Below are 25717 nucleotides of genomic sequence, written 5' to 3'. Positions count from 1 at the left end.
GTATATTTTTTTGGGGGGGAAAAAAATACTGTCTCTGCAGCTATTGCCTGCATGACCCTGTGAGAAGACTAAATACAGGCAGTGAGGGCAGGATAAGTAGGGCTCTGTGCAGGCTCCTGGCTTGTCAATCATCCTCATGTGTGAGCTGGAAGCAGGTCACAGAGCCTCAGTGCCCCGCTTGTCCTCCGTGTACAGAGCCCCGCTCGTCCTCCGTGTACAGAGCCCCGCTTGTCCTCAGAGCCCTGCTTGTACTCAGTGTACAAAGTCCTGCTTGTGCTCAGTGTACAGAGCCCCGCTCGTGCTCAGTGTACAGAGCCCCGCTCGTCCTCAGTGTACAGAGCCCCGCTCATTCTCCGCGAAGAGCCCTGCTTGTCCTCAGTGTACAGAACCCCGCTTGTCCTCCCTGCACAGAGCCCCGCTTGTCCTCCCTGCACACACATGCAATAGCTGTAAGGAAAAAAAATGTTCTAATTTTTTAACCAATGTATATTTCAAATATACATGTTATTTTGTACATTGTATGAAAAGTTTTTGCTAATGACAGGTACACTTTAAAAAGAATGGCCCCTAGTACTCAAATATTTTTTCCTTATACATCACCCATTCATACAAGACACTCCCACACCCAACAGTATTTGTACCGCACAGGTCTTCCTTCATCACACCGCTAAACTAACACAAACCACAGACTAGACTTTGCAGATACTAACCCACCCATGTTCCTGCTGGTTCTTATTCTCCTTAACTCGTGGGCAATGACATAAATAACATCCACCATCAGTATGCTGTCTGCAGTGTTACTTGGGTGTAAAAAGGTCTGCAGGAACTATGAGAGGTGAGGACATGTCAAAGGATGTAGGACTACCAGGAAATGTCCCTGCTCATCCAGGAGATCTTACTTTGTTCCAGGTGCCTTCATAACATTGAGGAAGAGTTGGAAAGCATGGCCTAAGGCCCTAAGGTAACCGAGGCTCTTTACTAGAATTGCAGAAGAATTGCTGACACAACTGGTACCAAGGGGTCCTAACACTAGGACAAGTCTGTTTACTATAGTAACTCCACCAACCAGAACTTGATCACTAGGACTCTCACAAGTCCATTGGTTTCAGCTGATTTTGCCACTATATATACAATTCATGTATAAAACGTGGTACTACATGGTTCCCATAGAAATCGTAGTCCCCTAATCAGGTCTATAAGAGTTCTGTAAACCCATAATAAGTGAGTGCAGTCCCTTAGGGAAATGTTGACTTTATGGCCATAAACGTCCTGCTATGAGATAAAAAGACGTGAACAGCTGACACTGGGGACGTGGGTTGCCGCATTTAACCCCTAAAGGACTCGGTTTTTCCACTTTCCTTTTTTCCTCACAAAAATCCTCTTTCCACCTACAGACCCATATGAGGGTGTGTTTTATGCGCTAACAATTTTACTTTGTAATAAAATCAGTCATTTCACCATAAAACCTACGGCAAAAAAAAAATAAAAAAATATTTGTGGGACAAAATTGAAAAACAAAAAAGGCCATTTTGTAATTTTTAGCGGCTTCCGTTTCGGTAAAAAAGACACCTTATATTTATTCTGTAGATCCATACGATTACAAAGATATCCAATTTATATCGGCTTTATTTCACTACTTTAAAAAATGATAACTACATGCACCAAAATTCGTATGTTTAAAATTGTCATGTTTTGACCCCTATAAAACTTTATTTTTCCGTATATGGAGATGTATGAGGGCTAATTTTTTGCGCCGTGGTCTGTAGTTTTTATTGTGTTTTGATGGGACTTTTTGACCGCTTTTTTGCAAATTTTCTTTATTACATAAACGCCTTTGACGTGTGGTGTAATTAACATTATATTTTTATAGTTTGGACATTTACACACGTGGTGATACCACATATGTTTATTTTTGTTTACATTTTTTTTATGGGGAAAAGGGAGGTGATTCAAATTATGGAAGGGGTTAATTCACATTTATTAACTTTTATTTATTTTTTAACACAATTTTTTAGTCCCCATGGGTGATTATTACATGCAATCCTTGGATTGCATACACTGTTCAATGCTGTGCCATAGCATAGATCAGTGTTATCTGTGCTCAATTGCTCCAGGCTGCTGAGGCTGCCTGGAGCATCGAGGAAGAGATCGGAAGGGGAGGCGGCAGGTAAGGGCCCTCTCGCCGTCCTCTCAGCTGGTTGGGACACTGCGGTTTTACTGTGGTGGTCCCTATCAGCTCTGCTGAGCTGCCGGTAATGCTTTTTTAAATTTATTATTTTTATTTTAGGCGCCGCAATGAACTTTGATCGAGGGGTCTAATGGTTTAATACCGGGCATCACCGCGATTGGTGATGTCTGGCATTAGACACAGGTCCCGGCAATTGATAGGTGCTTGTGAGCCTGCCTCATAGCAGGGGAGCATACAGGTACGCCCTGCGTCCTTAACAGGTTAAACCACTAACAGGTGAAGTGGAATAACATTGATTATCTTATAGGGAGATATTAGGCAGCAAGTGAATAGTCACTTCTTACAGTTGACATGTTTGAAGCAGGAAGAATGGGCAAGGGTAAGGATATGAGCGACTTTGTCATGGACCAAACTGTGATGGCTAGAATCAGAAGATCTCCAAAAGATTTTCTTGGGTGCATTAAACAGTAGGTACTACCTACCAAATGTAGCCCAAGGAAGGACAGCCAGTGACAAGATCATGGGTGCGCAAATCAATGATTCCAGTACTTGTGTGATACTTGAGGCCACTCAAAGTAAGACCACTTTTTGGTTGCATCAGGGTTGACAGTGTCACCATCTACCCCAATCTTTACATTAGTAACCAGTGTCAAAATGACAAAATACTCCAAAGCAATCCTCCCCTCCATGGCTCTCAACACAGATGCAGCCACACACGCTCCATGCTTCATATCTCATCGTAATACATACACATAGGAACCAAAAAGATTTTATCCAAAACAAACATAATTGAAATCTATATTTTAAGCAGTTTTTTTTAAAGGCAAATTAAACCAATATAGTTCACAGACCAAAACATTTGCTCTCACCTAATGGAACCATTAAATGAGTCCACTCTGTACATTGTGTGCAGCTGAGGGACAGAATAGAGAATGCAAAAATGGAAGCCAAATTAAGGGATGATTTACCTATGGCCTTGGGTGTTGTGCCTATTGACAATGCTGACTGGATGAATAGGTATTATGCTTATACTAAATCACTCCTGTATATCGGAGGCCTTGAGCCAAGTGGCTGTATACCAATGAGTGTTCCAGATTCATTAGAAGAGTGAATATGCCCGTACTACTGCCAGAGGGTTCTTCTAGACAAGGCTGCCAATTTAGGATGAAAACTGAATTTCCTTTAATGCAACTAGTTACATAATTCAGGGACAAAAAGGTAAATACGGAATTAAATACCTCTGTAAAATTCCCATCACTATAGGTAAGAGATACTCAAAACAATGTGTTACAGAATTGGGTGGAGGTATAATCACAAGCTCTAGAAAGTACGCAGTAAGTGGATTAGTAGGCTGAAGCTAGAGTCCTAGAGATGTTCAATATAAGATATAGGGGAATTATCATTGTCCCAAAATGATTAAATTTAAAGGGGTACTGCAGCCAAAATTAACTTATCCAACTGTTGGCACACCCTACCATCTCATTTAAGTTGAACACCTAAGAGCACTAAACATCTGTGAATAACCTTTTAATATACACCGATCAGCCATAAGATTAAACCAGAAGTAGTTGAGAATATTGACTGTGTCATGACAATGGTGCCTATTTTGTGGGGTGTTCCTAGTCTGCAATCATTGGTACCTACCAAAAAGATCCAAGGAAGGACAGCTGGTGAACTTCTGACAGAGTCATGAAGGCTCATTGATATGCGGGGTAGGGGAAGCTAGTGATGGTGAGGGTGCATCATATGGACAAAAAAACTAAACAAAACCTGGTGTGCTTCTTTAAGACAGAACAATGTTTCTTTACAGCAGTCTGAGTTTCATACTCCCAGCATGGCCATAGAGTTAAAGTGACTTTCTGGTTCACAGTTTATATGCAGACTGTGTAGGTAACATATTGCGTTGCTGCGATTCTCAATCTCCTCTAAATGTGTGTAAAATAGCAGCCAGATTTCCAGACTACACTTTACACTTCAGTAAATGGTGACATTGTGGGTCATCTTTCTGACAGTGCTATTGCTGAGTTGCAAAACCCCACACAGAACCTGTGGCTAGGTGTGACACTGTTGGTTTAAGAGCTAAGCAGCCATGTTTTTCTAACACTACACAACCCCTTTAAGCGAAAAATCTAATTGCTAGGACACTAAAATGTCCTACGTGTTAAACATAAAAAGAATCCCCACAAGGAGATTTCTACATTTCCACAGATCTGCCATCACCTGCGTTTGAATAGCACAATCTTCCTTTTTTGTGAACACTCCCTTTAAGTAGGAAAGGTTTCGCAGCTGTAAGCAATCTAGGGCAAATGCTACTCCCAAGATGCCGGTACGGAATACGTAACTGCATGAATGCAAATTCACAAAACGGCACAGTCTTTGCACATGAAAAGGAACAGACCAGGCATACCCTCAAGTTTTACTAAATCCCCCCACGATCCATCCCATCGCAAGATTAACCCAATAGCATGGTGGGCATATTTAATGCAACAGTACTCTCTTAAGATGGAATGCGTTTAAAGGATAGTGATGCACAATACAAAATAGGAATTATTTATGGTCTGCAAAAAGAAAAGTCTACTGGCTTTGAAGCAATAGCGGCTGAGCCTCACAACATAACATAGTAGCTGCAAGTACAAGAGGACAAGGACAAAGCAAAGAAGGTAACATCACAGTCATGTCAAACAGTCCTCGGTTCTGACTGCTGGATTCAGCATCTCAATGTCTGGCACACTCTCGTAAAGCCAGGTATGGGCCCCAAGGTGTGTAACCTCAGTCTAAGTTCATCTAATCATTGGCCAAAAACTGCATAAAAGTCATTGGACCCCACCAACTCCGTGGCTATAACAGAGGGGGGTACTAGAGTTCATGAAATGAAGACCGTGACGTGGAGGCCACATCCAGCGACACCGCCACAGACTGGCCAGTGATACTGAACTTGGAAGATGCGAATTTATAGTGAGGAGATCCTCTAATGTTATGGAACAGTATTAAAAGCTAAATTAAGAGGAGGGGGGGGGGGGGGTAATAATGGAAATGATGGCAAAACAAAAGGAACACAACATAAAAGAAATTAAAATGCATCCCAGAGAATATAGACACAAGTTTAGCCCCTGCACTGTCCGGGAAAAACAAAAAATTGGGGTTCGGAGGGCAGCTCTGAAAAGCTCGCAGTCTCAGCCCTTGAACATCTGAACTCCAAAAAAGTCCTCTATGGAGATCAGAAACTTCTCTCCGCCCCTATAAATTAAGGTAAAATTCCAGCAGGGAAACACACCCACAGGGAGGGCAAGTCTGTTTATGCTCCCTGCTCCTCACAGGATACGGGAGACAGAAGACTCAGTCCGGCCACGTGGCAAAGGAGAGTAGGGTGGCAACACACACAATGTTGGGGAGGTAAAGATAGAAACCTCCTCTCTCACCCCCTCCCCCACCAGTGTCTCTCATGCGATGAGGAAGAGGAGAGAGCGGCTCCAGATCAAGAGTGGTTAATGTGTACAAGAGCTTCACTTTAAGATTGCTTCAGACGCTTGCGAGGAGGGCCCAGGAAAGGGCACTGAGCCGAGGCCAAGGAACGGTATGCTTCTGCCACCAGGTGTGGGTGAGAGACCACCATGGATTTCCATCCTGATGTCTCCATGACATCAGACGCATGACTGTGGGGAAAGAGAAGGAGAGCTACATGAGACAGATGCTTATGGCAGAGTCACTAGCCCCTAGATCAGTGGTCTCAACCTTGTGGGTCTCTAGCTGTTGCCAAACTACAATTCCCATCAAGTACAGCAGTGTTCCCTGAACTATGACCCTCCTGCTGTAGTGAAATAACACTCCACCTTGCCCTCCAACTGTATGGGCAGCCAGTGCTCCCCAATCTGTGGCTCTACAGCTGTTGCAAAACAAAATCATCACATTGTACCCTGCCATCCATGGCAGGAGTTGTAGTTTTGCAACCTCTGGAAAGCCATTGGTTGTGAAATACCGCCCTAGAAAATACATTGGTCTTACGAGTTTCTACTTTACAGCTGAAGAAAGTAAAATGTTCAATGAATCTCAGGGAGGGGCCCCCAGATTAAAAAAATGTTTTTAAGTGACTGTCCATCTTCTAATACCATTTTATTCATAGCTAAAATCGGTGAGGATCCAACTCCCAGCTGCCCAACTGATCCAGAAAGTTCAGAGTGCTCATTGGTGTTCTTCAAGTAAGGGAGATGAGGATGAGGGTTTCCCGGCTGGGATGAATTCGTTGGAAAAATTCTGACTTCTGGAGCGCTCGACCAGGGTTAACACAGTTCTTGATTTGTTTTTTTTCAGTGCCTTTTATTACACACAGAAGAAACAGCGGTGGTTACAACGTTCACCGGGTTTCAAAGGGTATTCCCTTTTTCATCAGGTTATGGACTTGAAGAATACCCTTTGAAACACGCTGTCCGTTGTAACCACCGCTGTTACAAGGAAAAAAAATCAAGAACTGTGTTATCCCTGGTCAAGCGCTCCAGAAGTCGAAATTTTTTGGACGAAGGCATCCCAGCAGGGAAACCCTAATCCTCATCTCCCTTACTTGTACCTGCACCGTTGCCCAACAGTACCGGCGGAAAGCTGCTACTGGGAATTAGGATTCTAAATCCAAAAAGCGATTAAAAGTGCTGTGCCTGTCGTGCAAAACCACCAGGCGAGCAAGTGTTCTCAACCCACTGTACACCACTATTCCTCCCCCCCTCCCCTCTCTCTCAAAACCGTGGATAACGCCACTATAAGCGCCATTCTCTATCTCCTTTTTATCTCCACTATTTTTCAATGGTGTTCTTCAAGCACAGGTCCCTATGTTTAGTAGTGGCCATGTCTGGTACTGCAGGTTGGTAAAGTTGGGACTGAGCTGTAGTACCACCCACAGCCACTAGCACATGTATGGAGCTGTACCTAATAAACATTGAGGAAGACTTGGCATTCACTGGAGCCAGCGGGCAGCTGATTGATGGGGTGCCGGGACCCATCTAATATCAGCGGTCTGTCCAAAATCCCCCCCAAAAAATGTAATTTATTTTAGGGGTCAAGGCTTCAATGGCTTACATTAGAGTGGTAGGCAGCACCACTTACCGGCAATAACTTTTGGTGACAGAAGCTCACAACCCAACAATATGTCTCTGGTGGGCTCTTACTTCCTACTGTTCAACTACAATTGAGTACAGGGGGAAACAAAAGAAGAAATCACTCACTAGTTGATGAAGTCCACGGCCTGAGTCTTGAGCTGGTCTGCACTGTGTAAGTCAGCCAAGATTAGAATCTCGGCAGCGTTCTCTACTGACAGGTTGCTGCACAGAGCCTCCTCGCACATCACCTTCAGACGTTCCAGAGCATACTGTGGAGAGAGAGCAGAATCGGCTTAGATCCTTGTAGCAGAGCAATGCTTTATAGAGGTACTCCACTGGAAAACATATTTTTTTTTTTATCATCTGGTACCAGAAAGTTAAACAGATTTGTTAATTACTTCTATTAAAAAATCTTAATCCTTCCAGTACTTATCAGCTGCTGTATGATCCACAGGAAGTTATTTTCTTTTTTTAATTTCCTTTCTGTCTGACCACAGTGCTCTCTGCTGACACCTCTGTCCATTTTAGGAACTGTGCAGAGCAGGAGCAAATCCCCATAGAAAACCTATCCTGCTCAGGACAGTTCCTGACATGGACAAAGGTGTCAGCAGAGAGCACTGTGGTAAGAGAGAAAGGAAATTCAAAAAGAAAAGAACTTCCTTTGGAGCATACAGCAGCTGATAAGTACTGGAAGGATTAAGATTTTTTTATAGAAGTAATTTACAAATCTGTTTAACTTTCTGGCACCAGTTGATTTAAAGAAAAAAAATAAAAATAAAACAAAAAGTTTTCCAGTGGAGTATCCCTTTAAGAGAATGTCCAACATGGACACTGATCAATTTCTCCATCTATAGCAGGGTTTCTCTACCTGTGTGCCTCCAGCTATTAGTAAACTACAACTGCTGCGACCCCCAGCGATCTCTTGAACGGGCCCCGGCATTCACTGCCGCAGGTGGCATGCGCTCCATTCATTTCTATGGAAGCACCGAAAAGATCAAAGTACAGCACTTGAGCATTATCGCTGCTCCCATAGAAATGAATGGAGCGCATGCCATCTACCTGACAGAGAACTGGGGCCCGAAGATCGCAGGGAGTCCCAGCAGTCAGACCCCCTCCGATCAGCTTCTTATCCCCTATCCTGTGAAGAGGGGATAAGTTAATTTTAGCTGGAGTACTCCTTTAACCTCAAGCGCCCAGGTGGTTCAGAAAAATCATGATGTCACGATGCCACTGGAACCAGAGTAACTAGTGATTGGGGCTGGTATCAGTCTTTCGAGCGCAGAGTGACGTGCCAATCCCTATCTATGTTTGGGAGGAGACTCTGGGCTGGAAACCAACCGCAGGGAACGCCGCCCCCCCCCCCCCCCCCCCCCCCAAACATAAAATTGGTGACTGGTTCCCTTTAAGGGATTTTCCAATCTTATATATGCGGTAAACCCAACCGACTGTAACCGGCCAGTGTCTGCAGATGGACCCACAAGTAAATTGCGGCTTCTCTGCCCTATCATGGGCCCCACAATCACACTATGTATAAGGGAATTGGTATATACGCATTTCCCTTATAAAGTAGAATAGTGTCGCCTCACATTACGGGATGACCCCTATTTCAGGCCTTGGATTGAAGTACCTGGAGAAGTTACGGTGACCGTTCTCGCTCGGCGCTGCTTCACACGTTCACAGCTGATGAGCACAAGAGAAATGTTTGTCTGGTTCAATTTCCCCGCTGTCTCTTCGTATATATCTACTTTACAGTGTTTACGCTGCGTCCCTGTGGCTTTCTAAGATGGATGGAAGTGTTTTCCTCAAAGAGCTGTAATTACTACAACTTTGTTGCATTATTGACACGGCTGCTAAAGTCGTCTATAGCTGAAATATATTCCCTTTATACAATCCCTTCCTCTTATTTATAAACTGGTGGCATTAAAGGCCTAACACCTTTTGCTTTATTACCCTGGGCTCCAGGATCAATCGTCTACTCCAGTGTTTCCAAACCAGTGTGCCTCCAGCTGTTGCTAAACTACAACTCCCAGCATGCCCGGACAGCCTTTGGCTGTCCGAGCATGCTGGGAGTTGTAGTACTGCCAACAGCTGGAGGCACACTGGTATGGAAACACTGATCTATTCTGTAAGTGACAATAAACACCCATCTATTGTGGGGTGTAAGTTCTGCAAGCATTGCCTGGGGGGTGCTGTCAGGGTGGGACAGTCAAAGAGGGTTCTGAGTGGGTGCTGGTCAGGTGACATGAACTCTTTGTTGCCCCTGTGTCAATTAATAGGGGTGGTTGTATAACAAAAAACCCGCCATGTGACCCAAGGTAAACAGCTAATTCCGGACGACTCCCCTGCAGCCATAACATTGTGGTAGCTATTCAGATGAATCAATGTCAGGGTAGTGTGACTTCTTGAGGAAACCACCAAACTGGTATATGGAGTCTAATATACCATGCAATGCTTCATGGGAATAAAATGCAAAGCAGCTCCCGATAGATAAGGAGGAAAACAAAAAAGCTTACTCCTCATCGCCACCTATTAGAGGTAACATTCCCTCAAATTAGTGTTCAAGAGATCCTTGAAATTGTATAGCCTGGGATTACATACAAAAACAAAATCTCTCCCAGGAGAGGAGACGGAGATATCCATCTGTAAGGCCGGGTTCACACCATAGAATCTACAGCTAGAATTTCCGCTTCCAAAGGCTGTCTGGGCAAGCTGGAAGTTGCAGTTTTGCAACAGCTGGAGGCACACAAGTTGGGAAACACTGCTTTAAATCAATGTACAAATCTTAGGCTGGGTTCACACCACGGAATCTCCAGACAGAGTCGCCACCAGAGATCCCAAGGGCGGAGCAAGGACCAAGCAGAATGCATGGTGACCCCCATAGACGACAATGCATTTCTGAGCGGTCCAGCCGCTGGGACCCCTTGTCATCTCCTGCAAGGCAGTCCCCAGGAAGGGAGCGCATTGACCCCCGCATGAAGCGTTGGCTGACACATCCCCTCCACGTATCTCTATGGGAGAGCCGGAGATACCCGACAACTGTATCTCCGGCTCTCCCATAGAGATACATGGAGGGGGTATGTCAGCCAGCGCTTCATGCGGGGGTCGACGCACCCCCTTCCTGGGGATTGCCGGAGTGCCATGCAGGAGATCGTGGGGGTTTCGGCGGTCGGACCTCCTATGATCCGACATTTATCCCCTATCCTTTGGATAGGGTATAAGTGTTTCTGCACATTAGTACAGTGGTCCCTCAACATACGATGGTAATCCGTTCCAAATGGACCATCGTTCGTTGAAACCATCGTATGTTGAGGGATCCGTGCAATGTAAAGTATAGGACAGTGGTCTACAACCTGCGGACCTGCAGATGTTGCAAAACTACAACACCCAGCATGCTGTCCGGGCATGCTGGGAGTTGTAGTTTTTCAACATCTGGAGGTCCGCAGGTTGAAGACCACTGGTATTGGAGGTTATACTCACCTGTCCCCGCCGCTCCGGACCGTCACTGCTGCCCTGGATGTCGCTTTCCATCGATGTTGCCGCATCCCCGGGGTGTCCCCGACGCTCCGGCAAGGCCTCTGCTTCCCCGGCATCCTCGCTCTCCGTCGCCACCATCTCGTCGTTACGCACGCCGCTACAATTGGATGACGGGACGCCGTGCGCAGCGACGTGATGACGACAATGGAGAGCGCCGATGATGCAGGGGATCCCGAAGAGGACGCGCTGGAGCCCCGAGGACAGGTAAGTGATCGTCAGCGGACCACACGGGGCACCGTAAAAGGCTATCCGGCGGCAGCTGAAGCAGTCTACGCTGCCAGATAGCCGTTTTTGCGATGGCCCCGGCATACAAAAGCATGCTGTTGCGATGGCCCCGGCATACAAAAGCAGCAGGTTGATGCTGCCTTCACATGTTCGCATGTGAAATTCGTATTGCACATTATCGTATGTCGGGGCCATCGTAGGTCGAGGGGGAGTCACTGTACTTCTTTAAATGGCCTGGTGCCCATTTAAAGCATATTTGTAAATTATGCAAATATGCTTCAGATGGGGGCAATTCTAGTTAAAAGAGGGGGGGTGGGGCTTAAACCAATCACCTGTTCATCTATTGCTTACAGCTGCTTTGACTGGTAGATTGAAATCAGGGGATCCCCCACTACAATGTCTATATTCCCTAACAGAGCATAAAAGGCAGGGGTGGCCCGAGACATTCAATTTATATACAAAATTAGGACACTTAGTAAAAATGGTGCAAACAAAAGGTAAATAAAAAAAAAAAAATATCCAGCTGATGGGTTGCTACAGGCAACAGCACCACTTTTACCAATGAGCAAGTTTTGCTAATTCTCCCCCAACGCATTAAGGGTTAGGAAGCAGAGATCCGGCTCTAAGTACCCGGCTCTGCCGCCTTAGCTTGCAGAGACTCAATAAATGAGAGGTCTGGGTAGCAAATCAAACAATAATGCAGTGTCAGATATCAGCGGCTATACCCCCGAGGCTGGCGGAGCAGCGAGCCCCGGCTGTCTGTTATTCCTGACTGGCGAGATTGTGGAGGATTACGAGCAGGGAGAGGATGAAGAACATTTCTTGTGCTGTACTTCTGAAATGTTTACAAGGAGATGATTCACAAGACGGAAAAAAAAAAATTATAAAAAATAAAAACCTGTACTTCAACTTCTGGCTGAACCGGGGGAAAAAATGTGTACTTCTAGCTCGTATTGTCAAAGATGGAGAGGATTCCAGTTCATTCTGGTCAGGATTTAACCATTTGATTGGATTTATAACCAGTAAAGACCAGTTAAGCTGCAACAATCTTACCCTGAACCGGCCTGCGTTGGGATAGTATTCACAATGGATGGCATACAATAGGACAACTCTCCTGCAAGGAACTGAACGACCCTTGTCCTAATCATACCTCAATGGTGTAGGGTTTCAGCTACCAAACCAAGTCCCCAGCAGCTCTACAGTAGGGTAATTCTCATGGCACCCTCCTGTGTGGGTCTGTCTTATGCACTCAGTATCCCTGTACTCCCAGGCATGGCATGGTTCCTTCTCCCATTCACAGCACCATCCAGGGCTCCTAACTCCATACAGCGCATCATTCAGGGCTCCTCCCCCCTCCATACACGGCACCATCCAGGGCTCCTCCCCCCTCCATACACGGTGTGAGGTGGTTTTTTGCGCCCCCGTAGATCCATGCGTCCGCTCCTCCCCCAGCAGGTCCCCTCCCTCATCTCCCCGAGCTGAGGACGTAAATCTCCACGGCAGGTCCCCTCCCTCATCTCCCCGAGCTGAGGACGTAAATCTCCACGGCAGGTCCCCTCCCTCATCTCCCCGAGCTGAGGACGCAGAGCAGTGCTCCTAATGAGCTCTATGTGTAAAGGGGGACATATTGTATGGGCTAAAGGGGGACATACTGTATGGGCTAAAGGGGGACATTTAGCCTGTACAGTATGTCCCCCTTTAGCCAGTGCAGTATGTCCCCCTTTAGCCCGTACAGTATGTCCCCCTTTAGCCCGTACAGTATGTCCCCCCCTTTACACATAGAGCTCATTGGGAGCACTGCTCTACGTCCTCAGGGAGGGGAGATGAGGGAGGGGACCTGCCGTGGAGATCTATGTCCTCAGGGAGGGGGCGTGCCGTAGAGATCTGCGTCCAGCCGAGCTCAGGGAGGGGAGATGAGGGAGGGGGCGTGAACTTCTCTCTCCCCTTGCTCTACCCTCCCCCAGTTCTAGCTTCGGAAATGTTCGGAGAGCTGGGGGAGGAGCGGACGCATGGATCTACGGGGGCGCAAAAAACCACCTCACAACGGCACCATCCAGGGCTCCTCCCTCCATACACGGCCCCATCCGGGGCTCCTCCCTCCATACACGGCCCCATCCGGGGCTCCTCCCTCCATACACGGCCCCATCCGGGGATCCTCCCTCCATACACGGCCCCATCCGGGGATCCTCCCTCCATACACGACCCCATCTGGGGATCCTCCCTCCATACACGGCCCCATCCGGGGATCCTCCCTCCATACACGGCCCCATCCGGGGATCCTCCCTCCATACACGGCCCCATCCGGGGATCCTCCCACCATACACGGCACCATCCGGGGATCCTCCCACCATACACGGCACCATCCGGGGATCCTCCCTCCATACACGGCACCATCCGGGGATCCTCCCTCCATACACGGCACCATCCGGGGATCCTCCCTCCATACACGGCAACATCCGGGGATCCTCCCTCCATACACGGCACCATCCGGGGATCCTCCCTCCATACACGGCACCATCCGGGGCTCCTCCCTCCATACACGGCACCATCCGGGGCTCCTCCCTCCATACACGGCACCATTCTCCCCCCATTCAAAAGACCCACTAAGTTCCTACCCCTATGGACAATACAACCCAGAATGTGCACTCCCAGCTGGACATCTTTAACCTGATGTTATACATATTAATAGTCTTACTTCTTGCCTTTGGTTCCCTGTACAGCCGCTTAGTCCTAGTAATTATTCTTCATTAATAAATCTGCTAGTCCCGATGATAATCGTACCTTGTCTGCAGCCGCCAGGAGATCATCAGCCATCTTATCAAGGTTGGATGCCTTCCCGGTGTATATAAAACACATCATTTCCTTGAAGACATCTGGTTCCACATCTTTAATCTCCACACGATTCTAGGTGTTAAAAAAAAAAAAGCACAAGGTAAATATTCCAAATCTAAATCATGAAAGATCATCCCTTACCCCTCATGTCATCATCAATCTGAGTGAATACAAGAAGTACTGTATATAATAGACAGATATTGTCCTCGGCTTGTATGGATTAGATGGGGCAGACAGCACACAGCTGTCAGGCTTGATATATGTATATAACTTGATATATATCAGTTGATTAAAAAACAAAGTTTTCCACTGGAGTACCCCTCTAATAGTCCAGCAGTACATCTAATCCATACAGGCTGAGGACAATTTCTGTCTATTATATACAGAATAATATATTTTATTTATATATTTATATTTATTTATTTATTTATTATTTATTTATTTTATTTTGTTTAATTTATTTATTTATTTATATTAACTGCCGGACTATTAAGGGGTACTACAGTGGAAAACTTTTTTTTAAATCAACTGGTTCCAGAAAGTTAAACAGATTTGTAAATTACTTCTATTAAAACATCTTTACCCTTCCAGTACTTTTTAGCAGCTGTATGCTACAGAGAAAATTTTCTTTTTTAATTTTTTGTCTTGTCCACAGTGCTCTCTGCTGACACCTGATGCCCATATCAGGAACTGTCCAGAGCAGGAGAAAATCCCCATAGCAAACCTATGCTACTCTGGACAGTTCCTGGCACGGACAGAGAGCACTGTGGACAGACAGAAAAATTCAAAAAGAAAAGAATTTCCTCTGTAGCATACAGCTGCTAAAAAGTACTGAAAGGGTAAAGATTATTTATTTACAAATCTGTGTAACTTTCTGGCATCAGTTAATAAAAAAATAAATAAAGTTTTCCACCGGAGTACCCCTTTAATGCTGTCAATCCCCTATAAAAAGGACAGCTGAACCTTCACACTAATATGATTCATTTGTATATATATATATATATATATATATATATACACACACATATATACATATATATATATACATATATACACACATATATATATATACACACACACACACACACATATATATATATACACACACACACACACACACATATATATATACACACACACACACACACACATATATATATATACACACACACACACACACACATATATATATATACACACACACACACACACACATATATATATACACACACACACACACACACACATATATATATACACACACACACACACACACATATATATATACACACACACACACATATATATATATACACACACACACACACACATATACATATATATATATATATATATATATATATATATATATATATATATACCACACATATATATATATACACGCATATATATATATATACGCATATATATATATATATATATATATATATATATATATATATATATATAAATAAATGTGTCTCTAGACTTCCCGCCACGTTGTAGAACACAGTCTGTGCACACAGGCATAATCCGCACCCATGGGAAGCGCTGCAATGTGGCCTTTTCTAACTGCAATGGGAGCTTTGGCGCCTAACCATGCAGGAGAAAAGTGACATGTGAACCCAATGGTAGTATGGTATCAGCCGCTGGCACCTAGTGGATTTTGCAAGGAACTTCTTTATTTGATCATATAAAAGAATACATAAATCATAGAAGATAACGCTGACGTGTTTTGGAGGATGCAAGAGTCTTAGTCATGGTGTGACTAAGGATCTTGCAAGATCCGAAATGTGTTGGCGTTATCTTCTATGGTTTGTGTGTTCTAAGATCAAATAAAGTTCCTGTTTTATTGCACCCCTGACGCTGGACATTTTCTTCTTCAGAATTTTGTATGAGGCAAGACGCTCTGCTTCCCAGTATGAGCGCAGGTGGACTGGAGTGTGATGTGCAAATATGCCCCAACAGAGCAGTGGAGAGTCACAGGTAGCAGCAGCAGAATGAAGGCGCCATTTATCACAACCTGCATTATGATAATGGGGGTTATATCGGGGTTCCAACGCTTAAAGTGATACCCTACAAACTTTCGTTTTTTTGTAATCTTGATAGATTGGGATGAGAACACAGCCTATAACTAAGACTAAGAATAAACCCTGGCGTTGGATGAAAAAATAAAATAAAATAAATGTTGCATCTAGCGCAGTGGTCTCCAAATTGTGGACCTGCAGCTGTTGCAACTCTCATGCTGCGAGTTGTAGTTTTGCAACAGCTGGAGGCACACTGCTTGGGAAACACTGGAGTAGACGATCGATCCTGGAACCCGGGGTAATGCTGTGAGTTGTGGTTTTGCAACAGCTGGAGGGACACTGCTTGGGAAACACTGGAGCAGATGATTGATCGTGGAACCCGGGGTAATGCTGCGAGATGTGTTTTTGCAGCAGCTGGAGGCACACTGCTTGGGAAACACTGGAGTAGATGATTGATCCTGGAGCCAGGGGTAATGTAGGGCAGTGGTCTCGAAACTGTGGACCTGCAGATGTTGCAAAACTACAACTCCCAGCATACCCAAACAACAGCTGTCCAAGTATGCTGGGAGTTATAGTTTTGCAACCTCTGAAGGTCCATAGCTTGGAGACCACTGATGTAGGATAACTAGAGGGCTACTATCAGTAGAGGGTCAGAATTGTTCATAGGTCCAATGTCGTGCCCCAATTCAGCCTATGGGTCACCAGATTGAGTAAATCGAATCCAGGGTGGCTCCGGATTACAAGTGTGACCCCCTAAAAATTGCAAACCTTACAAGACAATACCGTACCTTCTTACTTTCTTCCATCTCATGCTCGAACATAGCGCTGAACACAGGTGACCGAGCTGCAAGAAAAATAGAGAAAAATAAACCAAAATGATGTGGGGCTCCTCATCATCCATTACGCATTCAATACACTGACTAAGCTAATTACCATAGGTGCAGTTCTACTTGGCCAAGCATGTCTGTGTATATCTATATTAAGAAAACAGAAGGCTGATGCTTTGCCTGAAGCCAAATTGATGATTCTTATTAGTTGCCCGTGTGAAGCCAGACTAAGGATATTCAGTGGCTGCGATCCAAGGCAGCTAAATTATTGGTTCCCTCATTTGGAAGCGGCAGCCATAATCAGATAGCTGGCTACTATCTTCCCCCCTCCACACCCACTTCTGAATGATGCTGCTTTTTATGAGTCTGCCTACCGCCTCAGACAAATGAAGTTTAATAAGCGGCTGTCATATCAATGGTCATCATTACCCGGAGATTTAGAGAGATCATTGTATACGGACAGTACATTATATAGAGCTGGATGGGCTCTAATTTGTTTTTTATTCAGTTAAAGGGGTACTACGCCCCAAGATGCCTTATCGCAGGGGTCCAGCGGCTGGAGCCCCCTCACGATCTAAGGGGCCGGCACCTTAGAGTTCTGAACATGGAAGCTTGGAGCTTCTGTGTTCGTGACATCATCCCATGCCCCCTCCATTCATATTTAGGGGAGGGGGCATGATGGATAGTACATAGCTCTCACGCTTCCTCCAATGGACATTTATGTGGCTGTGGTCAACAGTCATGGAGAGGAGTTCGCTACATGTGCCAGATGACTGGAGTGCCGCACCGGAGATCGCAGGGGGTCCCAGCAGTGACCTCCCGCAATCACACAATATCTCCCATCTTTAAATATAAATATCTACTCATTCTAATCTTAGGAGTCCAGGGGGTGACTCTACTCAGTGACTGACAGCCTTCCCTTTATGACTGTGGGCAGAGATAACTGTCAATCACTAGTAGGACCGCCTACGGGACTCCTAAACCAGAATGAGCAGAGATTTTAAATGAACAACATACAATTGATGCTGAATATTTTGTCCACAAGATTATATATCAATCCACTCCGCTCTTCTTGCTCTATAACAGGATGCCTAAAGGAAGAGGACCACTGGCGTCTGCATTGCTATCAATGGTGGCGGCGCATTTCTATTTTTATTTCTTTGCGGAGGACCAATTTCAGCGTCCAAATTCTCTGCTGTTGAAATTCCATAGTGTGAATGGGCCACGCTAAATGTTAATGTACACACTGCGGAATTCCCAAGCGCAATTTCACGTGCCGAAATTCCATAGAGTGAACATACTCTAACAATTTTTATAATGTTTTATTATTTTTAATATTATTGGTAATATTAATACAATACTACTAGTAATATTAAGTAATAATACCAATTATAGTAAATACTACTACAAATAATAATCTACTACCAGCAAAAATGCTAACAGTAAATACTACTAACAAACAACAAGAACAATAGTAAATACTGATACTAATCAATTCTACTACTATCCAAAAACAACAATAAAAGTAAATCATACTACTACTACCACCACCACCCGTATGTGACCGTATGCGCTCCCGTATGTCATTCATTTCAATGAGCCGACCGGAGTGAAACGTTCGGTCCGGTCGGCTCATTTTTGCGCCGTATGCGCTTTTACAACCGGACCTAAAACCGTGGTCAACCACGGTTTTAGGTCCGGTTGTAAAAGCGCATACGGCGCAAAAATGAGCCGACCGGACCGAACGCTTCACTCCGGTCGGCTCATTGAAATGAATGACATACGGGAGCGCATACGGTCACATACGGGAGCCCGAGCTTTTAGCTCCCCCCTGCCGTATGCGCTCCCGTATGGGACAAAACGTAGTGTGAACCCAGCCTTACCATAACAATGCTGTTAATAAACAACAATACTAATAATCGTAAATAAAAACATGGTTGAATAAAGGTCAATTGACAGAATAGAACATAGAGGCAATAGATATGAATTCTTCCACATCAATAACATCTAATATCGAAATTAAGTAGAAAATTATTTTTCCCAACCTGCCAGTCTAGAAGTCCTAGTATCAGGCCATCCACACTGTAGAGCAGTGGTCTCCAAACAGTAGCTGTCAAACCAGAGGACGTACAGAAGCAGGAGACCACTGTTTAAACAATGGTTTTCTGCTTCTGTGCTGGGGCTGCTGCAGGGGGGTGCAGCGGAGGACAGGGCAGCCTGGGCCCCATACTGGGGTATTGGCTGTACCCCCTGACAGCAGCTCTGTATACAAGGTAGGGCCGGCACATAAGTCTGCTTGTCCCCTATTGGGAGTTTCTTTTCCCACTGGGTGTGTTCGCATCCGCTATTGGGATTGTCCCCTATTCAGAGGGAGCAAATACATTAAAGGGGTACCCCGGCGGAAACAATTTTTTTTTTAAATCAACCGGTTTTGAGGAATCCGTTTTTTCATAAAAAATCTGATACGGGAACTGTATTGCAAAAACGTGGTGTGAACCCAGCCTCAACTGGTGCCAGAACGTTAAAACACATTTGCTAATTACTTCTATTTAAAAATCTTAATCCTTCCAGTACTTATCAGCTGCTGTATGATCCACAGGAAGTTCTTTTCTTTTTGAAGTTCCTTTCTGTCTGACCACAATGCTCTCTGCTGACACCTCTGTCCATGTCAGAAACTGTCCAGAGTAGGAGCAAATCCCCAAATCAAACCTCTCCTGCTCTGGACAGTTCCTGACATGGACAGAGGTGTCAGCAGAGAGCACTGTAGTCAGACTGGAAAGAAATTCAAAAAGAAAAAAAGACTTCCTCTGTACTATACAGCAACTGATAAGTACTGGAAGGATTAAGATTTTTAAATAGAAGTAATTTACAAATCTGTTTAACGTTCTGGCACCAGTTGAGGCTGGGTTCAAACCACGTTTTTGCAATACAGTTCCCATATCAGATTCTTTATAAAAACGGATTCATCAAAACCGGACTAAGCTGTATCAAAACGGGTGTACAAAATTTAACCGGTATACAGTGTGAAAAATGATGTCCGGTTGAATCCGTTTTTTAAGAAAAAAAAAAAAGTATACGTTTTAAACTTTTCATTGCATTATGAATAAAGTTTCACTTGTTTGATTGAAATTCCGAGAAAAAAAAAAAATCTGCAAAGTCAAAAACCGTATGGTGCTAACAGGATGGAACCTTACGCACATACGGTTCCCTTTGACTCCCATGTTAAAAAAAAATATATGTATACGGATTAATACAGTTTTTCACCCGGACCAAAAACTGTGGTAGGCTACGGTTTTGGGTATGGGGGAAAAATAATAAAAAAATAAAAACACAGACAAAACCGTACAAGACATCATTTGGCATACGGTTTTCAATACGGTTCCATACGATTTTCAAATTGAAAACGTATGCGGGAACTGTATTGCAAAAACGTGGTGTGAACCCAAAAAAAAAAAAATTATAATAATAATAATGATGTTTCCACCGGAGTACCCCTTTATGTCTTATGGAACTCTGCCAGCTATTGGGAGGTGTCTCCTAAAAGAGATTTTACTGTATATATATGACATGCTGTAGAGGATGAGATTAAAATATTTTTTTTATTATATTTAGATACACTCACACACACACACACACACACACACAGTCATGGCTGTAAATGTTGGCACCCCTGAAACTTTCTAGAAAATGAAATATTTCTCACAGAAAAGGATTGCAGTAACACATTGAAACTAAACCAAAAAAAGGGAGGAAAAAAAGAAAATTGGACATAATGTCACCAAACTCAAAATGGGCTGGACAAAATTATTGGCACCCTTAACTTAATATTTGGTTGCACACTCTTTGGAAAAAATAACTGAAATCAGTCACTTCCTATAACCATCAATAAGCTTCTTACACCTCTCAGCCGGAATGTTGGACCACTCTTCCTTTGCAAACTGCTCCAGGTCTCTCTTATTGGAAGGCGCCTTTTCCCAACAGCAATTTTAAGATCTCTCCACAGGTGTTCAATGGGATTTAGATCTGGACTCATTGCTGCCACTTCAGAACTCTCCAGCACTTTGTTGCCATCCATTTCTGGGGGCTTTTTGATGTATGTTTGTGGTCATTGTCCTACTGGAAGACCCAAAATCTAAGACGCAAACCCAGCTTTCTGACACTGGGCTGTACAGTGCGACCCAAAATCCATTGGTAATCCTTAGGTTTCATGATGCCTTGCACACATTCAAGGCACCCAGTGCCAGAGGCAGCAAAACAACCCCAAAACATCATTGAACCTCCACCATATTTCTCTGTAGGTACTGTGTTCTTTTCTTTGTTGGCCTCATTCCGTTTTCGGTAAACAGTAGAATGATGTGCTTTACCAAAAAGCTCTATCTTGATCTCATCTGTCCACAAGACGTTTTCCCAGAAGGATTTTGGCAAAATGTAGTCTTGCTTTTTTATGTCTGTGTGTCAGCAGTGGGGTCCTCCTGGGTCTCCTGCAGTAGCGTTTCATTTCATTTTAATATTGACGGATAGTTTACACTGACACTGATGCTCCCTGAGCCTGCAGAACAGCTTGAATATCTTTGGAACTTGTTTGGGGCTGCTTATCCACCATCCGGACTATCCTGTGTTGACACCTTTCATCAATTTCTCTCTTCCGTCTACAATCAGGGAGATTAGCTACAGTGCCATGGGTTGCAAACTTCTTGATAATGTTGCGCACTGATGACAAAGGCAAATATAGATCTCTGGAGATGGTAACCTTGAGATTGTTGATATGTTTTCACAATTTTGGTTCTCAAGTCCTCAGACGGTTCTCTTCTCGCCTTTCTGTTGTCCATGCTTAGTGTGGCACACACAGACACACAATGCAAAGACTAAGTGAACTTCTCTCCTTTTTATCTGCTTTCAGATGTGATTTGTATATTGCCCACACCTGTTACTTGCCCCAGGTGAGTTTAAAAGGAGCATCACATGCTTGAAACAATCTTATTTTTCCACAATTTTGAAAGGGTACAATAATTACGTCCAGCCTTTTCTGTGAGAAATACTTCATTTTCTAGAAAAATTTCAGGAGTGCCAACATTTACGGCCATGACTGTGTTTATATGTGTATATATCTATATCTATCTAGTGTGTGCATAATATATATATATTTATTTATTATGGTATATATAGATATAACATACACACACACTATATATATATATATCTCTATATTCTGTGTGTTTTTTATATGTGTGTGTGTGTGTGTGTGTGTGTGTGTGTATGTATTATATAAATACACATATATATAAAATACACACGGAATAGAGAGTCCAATGAAAAAAAGTATTACAAGATACTGCAACATTTTTTTATTTTGCATCTGCATCACTGGACTAATACGGCTACTCAAATTTACTATAATATATATATATATATATATATAAGTTAGATATATCTCTATCAGTCTATCTCCCTGTGTCATGTTCCACCCCATCCGGTCCAGAAGCAGGCATTGGGCATTGCACAGCATCAGTTTTGCTCCTTAAAACATGGCAGCTACGTGTTAGCAATAGAAAGAATTGTTCTTTTATCACTGTGGATGTCCCTTACGCAGTAAATTAAATGTATGAACTTGTCATAAGTCATTAACTAGACAATGTAATACTGAGTCACTGAGACAGGCAAAGGCTGTCCGGGTATGCTGGGAGTTGTAGTTTTGAAAACATTGATTGAGAAACACTGTTCTAGAAGTGCAAAAATGCCTAGTAATGCAGCCATATAGAGATACAGAAGCTGGGATGATACAACTTTGCCATTCTGAAGCCTGGAAAAGCTTGGTGACAACCTCTTTAGGCCTTATAGGACAGCGGAGCATACTCTGGGGGCTTCTAGGGATTGACAAAAGACCTGTTCACACCCACTGTCTCCATAGCTATGAATCATTACACCAGTGTTTCCCAAGCAAGGTGCTTCCAGCTGTTGTGAAACTACAACTCCCAGCATGCCTGGACAGCCGAAGGCTGTCCAGGCATGCCGGGAGTTGTAGTTTCGCAACAGCTGGAGGCACCCTGCTTGGGAAACACTGCCTTCTACTTTGTACGGCAGCTGCGACATCCTTCACACTATGAGTACAGAAAGGAATAAGCTTCCCATTCGCTTGGGTTTGTCACAGAGGATGAAGTCAAGGCCGGGTTTGTGTGTAGTTTTAAAGGTACGCTACGACACTGAACTCTCTGCGGAGATCAATATTACAATGGCGCTCGCAATGTCATACTGTTAACGCGTTTCAGGGTCACTGGCACAGCGGTGCATCGGCATAGAGAAACAATGTGGCGGTGGCCGACATCAGCGCCTAGGATGACTCATTTGCAAACTTTGCTGAAACCACTAACTGGGATTAAAAGACAAATAAAAAAACAAGTCGGGAATTTCCTAAGAGCAGAAGTAACCAGAAGTCTTGTAGCCAAATGGTGCAGCAAATCCATTACAGGACTGCTGCCTGCCCAGTCTTAAAGGGACAGCCACATAAACCGCAAAGTGCACTAGAGAACTCTCCCTGGTGTGACACAGCTACTGCAGTACATGGAACAGTGTTTCCCAACCAGGGTGCCTCCAGCTGTTGCAAACCTACAACCCCCAGCATGCTGGGAGTTGTAGTTTTGCAACAGCTGGAGGCACCCTGGTTGGGAAACACTGACATGGAAGGATCCATAATCTCTCTGCTATAAATGGATACACAGTGAACTGCCTCAATCTGCATCTGATAATCCAGCACAGGAAATCCCTCTGACTAAAATGTTATTCTTAGTTAGGACTAATAAATTTAGCAGATTTCTCTTTTTTAATATAAATATATATCAACTGGCTTCAGAAATGTAAACTGATTTGTAAATTGCTTCTATTAAAAAAATCTTAATCCTTTCAGAAGTTATGAGCTTCTGAAGTTAAGGTTGTTCTTTTCTGTCTAAGTGCTCTCTGATGACACCTGTGTCGGAAAACGCCCAGTTTAGAAGCAAATCCCGATAGCAAACCTCTTCTAAACTGGGCGTTTCCCGAGACACGTGTCATCAGAGAGCATTTAGACAGAAAAGAACAACCTTAACTTCAGAAGCTCATAAGTACTGAAAGGATTAAGATTTTTTAATAAAAGTCATTTACAAATCTGTTTAACTTTCTGGAGCCAGATGATATATAAAAAAAAAGTTTTTTTGCTGGAATACCCCTTTAAAGTATTACTGTCATTTAGTAAAACTTTTGATATGTTGCCCATAATAACTTTACATTTCACTTGTTCCTGAGTTATAGTAAGGTGTATGGTGTCCATTTTAGGACATCGCCAGTCGTCAGCCGTAACTCCGTCCCGCGTCAGGCGAAACAGCATCCCGCCTCCTCCCTCGGACGTATCTCCAGTCCAGTGTTTCCCAACCAGGGTGCCTCCAGCTGTTGCAAAACTACAACTCCAGGCATGCTGGGAGTTGTAGTTTTGCACCAGCTGGAGGATCCCTGGTTGGAAAACGCTGCTCCAGTCAGTCATCGGCCACAACTCCCTCATCCCCCAGATGAATAACTTCCTGCCGTGTTGCAGAGCCGAGTCAGTGTCGGCTCTCTGCTATACGGGTTCTGCTGTACATGCTATTCAGTGTCGGCTCTACAATACAGACTCTGTAGCACATGTAGTGTCTGTAGTACACATGCAAGTTTCACAGTTTCGATTCTGCTATACAATGCTGTGCAGTGTCGGCTCTGCTATGCGGCAGGGATGACGGAGTTTTGGATGAAGCTAAAATAACAGTAGAACTTCAAGATGTAGACAGGATACACGGGCGCTCAACAACCAGGTAGCAGGATAAAAATGTTTAATCACCCATTTTTGGATGAGGCAGGAGGGAGATGTGGGTGATGGATGACGGCGATTGGTGTGCGGGAGGAAGCGGGACGCTGTTTCGCCTGACGCGGGGCAGAGTTATGGCTGACGACTGACGATGTCCTAAAATGGACGCCATATGAGTGAAGTGTGTGGTAGCGCTCTTCGTTCCCTCGCTAGCTACCTGGTCAGACTGATGTGCTCCATAGAGTATAATGAAGTGCATCAAATCGAGTGGCTGGCCAGAAGGAGATGCGTTCTGACACATGCTTCTGGACGACATGTCAAAAGTTTTAGTAAATGATGGCAGCGCCTAAAATTGCTGCCCAGCTTGCACTCTAGAGAAAAGCTCCCCATGTACATGCTACGTTTGACCATTCTACTACTTATGCAGTAATAGTTTGTATAAATAATTGGACAATGTTGGTGATGCGGGTACAACTGCCTAAAGAGGCTGCGGCGCTTGTGCAGTGTCCCACTGGGATCCCTGTAGGGCTTGTGGTTGGGTGTTGTATGGTGCTGACAGTTCCAGATGAGCCAAGGCAGACAGCATCCTCTCCAGGTGGAAGGTTTTGAGAGTAGTATAGCTCAGGACTGCCGGGGGCAAGGAGCTCCTGCTAAGAATTCAGTCCAGGACACAATCAAAGCAGCCTAATGGGGTGAAGACAAGCAAGGATAGAACAACTCCCAGGTCATAAATCTACGACTGCACCTTACTGTTGGGAATGGCAGTACTAGTGAGACAAGCAAAAAGTGTCCCTGCCTCAAAGCTCTGGGCCAAGCAGTTTATCGTCTGTTTCAGAGAGACTTACTGATAAGGCAAAGAAAGAATAGCTTGATAAAAAAAGGAAAGCCTCCTACTGCAGCCAAAGCCAAGCCTGTCTGATGCCATGTTCAAGTTCTGTGTCTCCAGCTTGTATGATTTCTACTGAGTAAAGTGAACTGTGACTTACTGCAGATGTGTGGGCGCTCAGCGGTGAACTACTGATCTTCTCCTCTGAGCGCTCACACATCTCTGCAGTCCTGGTCCCCGGCTGATCCGAATAAGAGTTTCTAGTCCTGTACTGAGCGGTGAGTGCAGGATATTCCTGTATGCTATGTGTGATAGGTTTATACTAAGTTCTATCCTAGCGCCTCCGCGGACTCATTGTTGATGCCAT

General features: G+C 44.3%; 1 protein-coding gene across 5 annotated transcripts in view; it reads right to left on the bottom strand.

Annotated features, from left to right (window-relative positions):
- Nucleotides 1–25717, bottom strand: part of SPOP (speckle type BTB/POZ protein) — a 92663-nt gene that overhangs the window by 43652 nt on the left and 23294 nt on the right. For 3 of the 5 annotated variants that reach the window (XM_056549405.1, XM_056549404.1, XM_056549406.1), the window contains exons 8-11: nucleotides 16679–16734; nucleotides 13813–13935; nucleotides 7399–7541; nucleotides 1609–5841 (exon numbers count right to left, since the gene is read on the bottom strand). In XM_056549405.1, the coding sequence (XP_056405380.1) occupies nucleotides 5697–5841; nucleotides 7399–7541; nucleotides 13813–13935; nucleotides 16679–16734 (467 nt within the window). In that variant the 3' untranslated portion in view covers nucleotides 1609–5696. Of the gene's footprint in view, nucleotides 1–1608; nucleotides 5842–7398; nucleotides 7542–13812; nucleotides 13936–16678; nucleotides 16735–25717 lie in introns of those variants that run through there. The other 2 variants (XM_056549408.1, XM_056549407.1) reach the window with 1 other exon arrangement.

Source organism: Hyla sarda, chromosome 12 (assembly GCF_029499605.1).
Source record: "Hyla sarda isolate aHylSar1 chromosome 12, aHylSar1.hap1, whole genome shotgun sequence".
Classification (NCBI taxonomy): Eukaryota; Metazoa; Chordata; class Amphibia; order Anura; family Hylidae; genus Hyla; species Hyla sarda.
The sequence above is the reverse complement of the archived record's forward strand: the minus strand, read 5'-3'. Positions and strand labels throughout refer to the sequence as shown.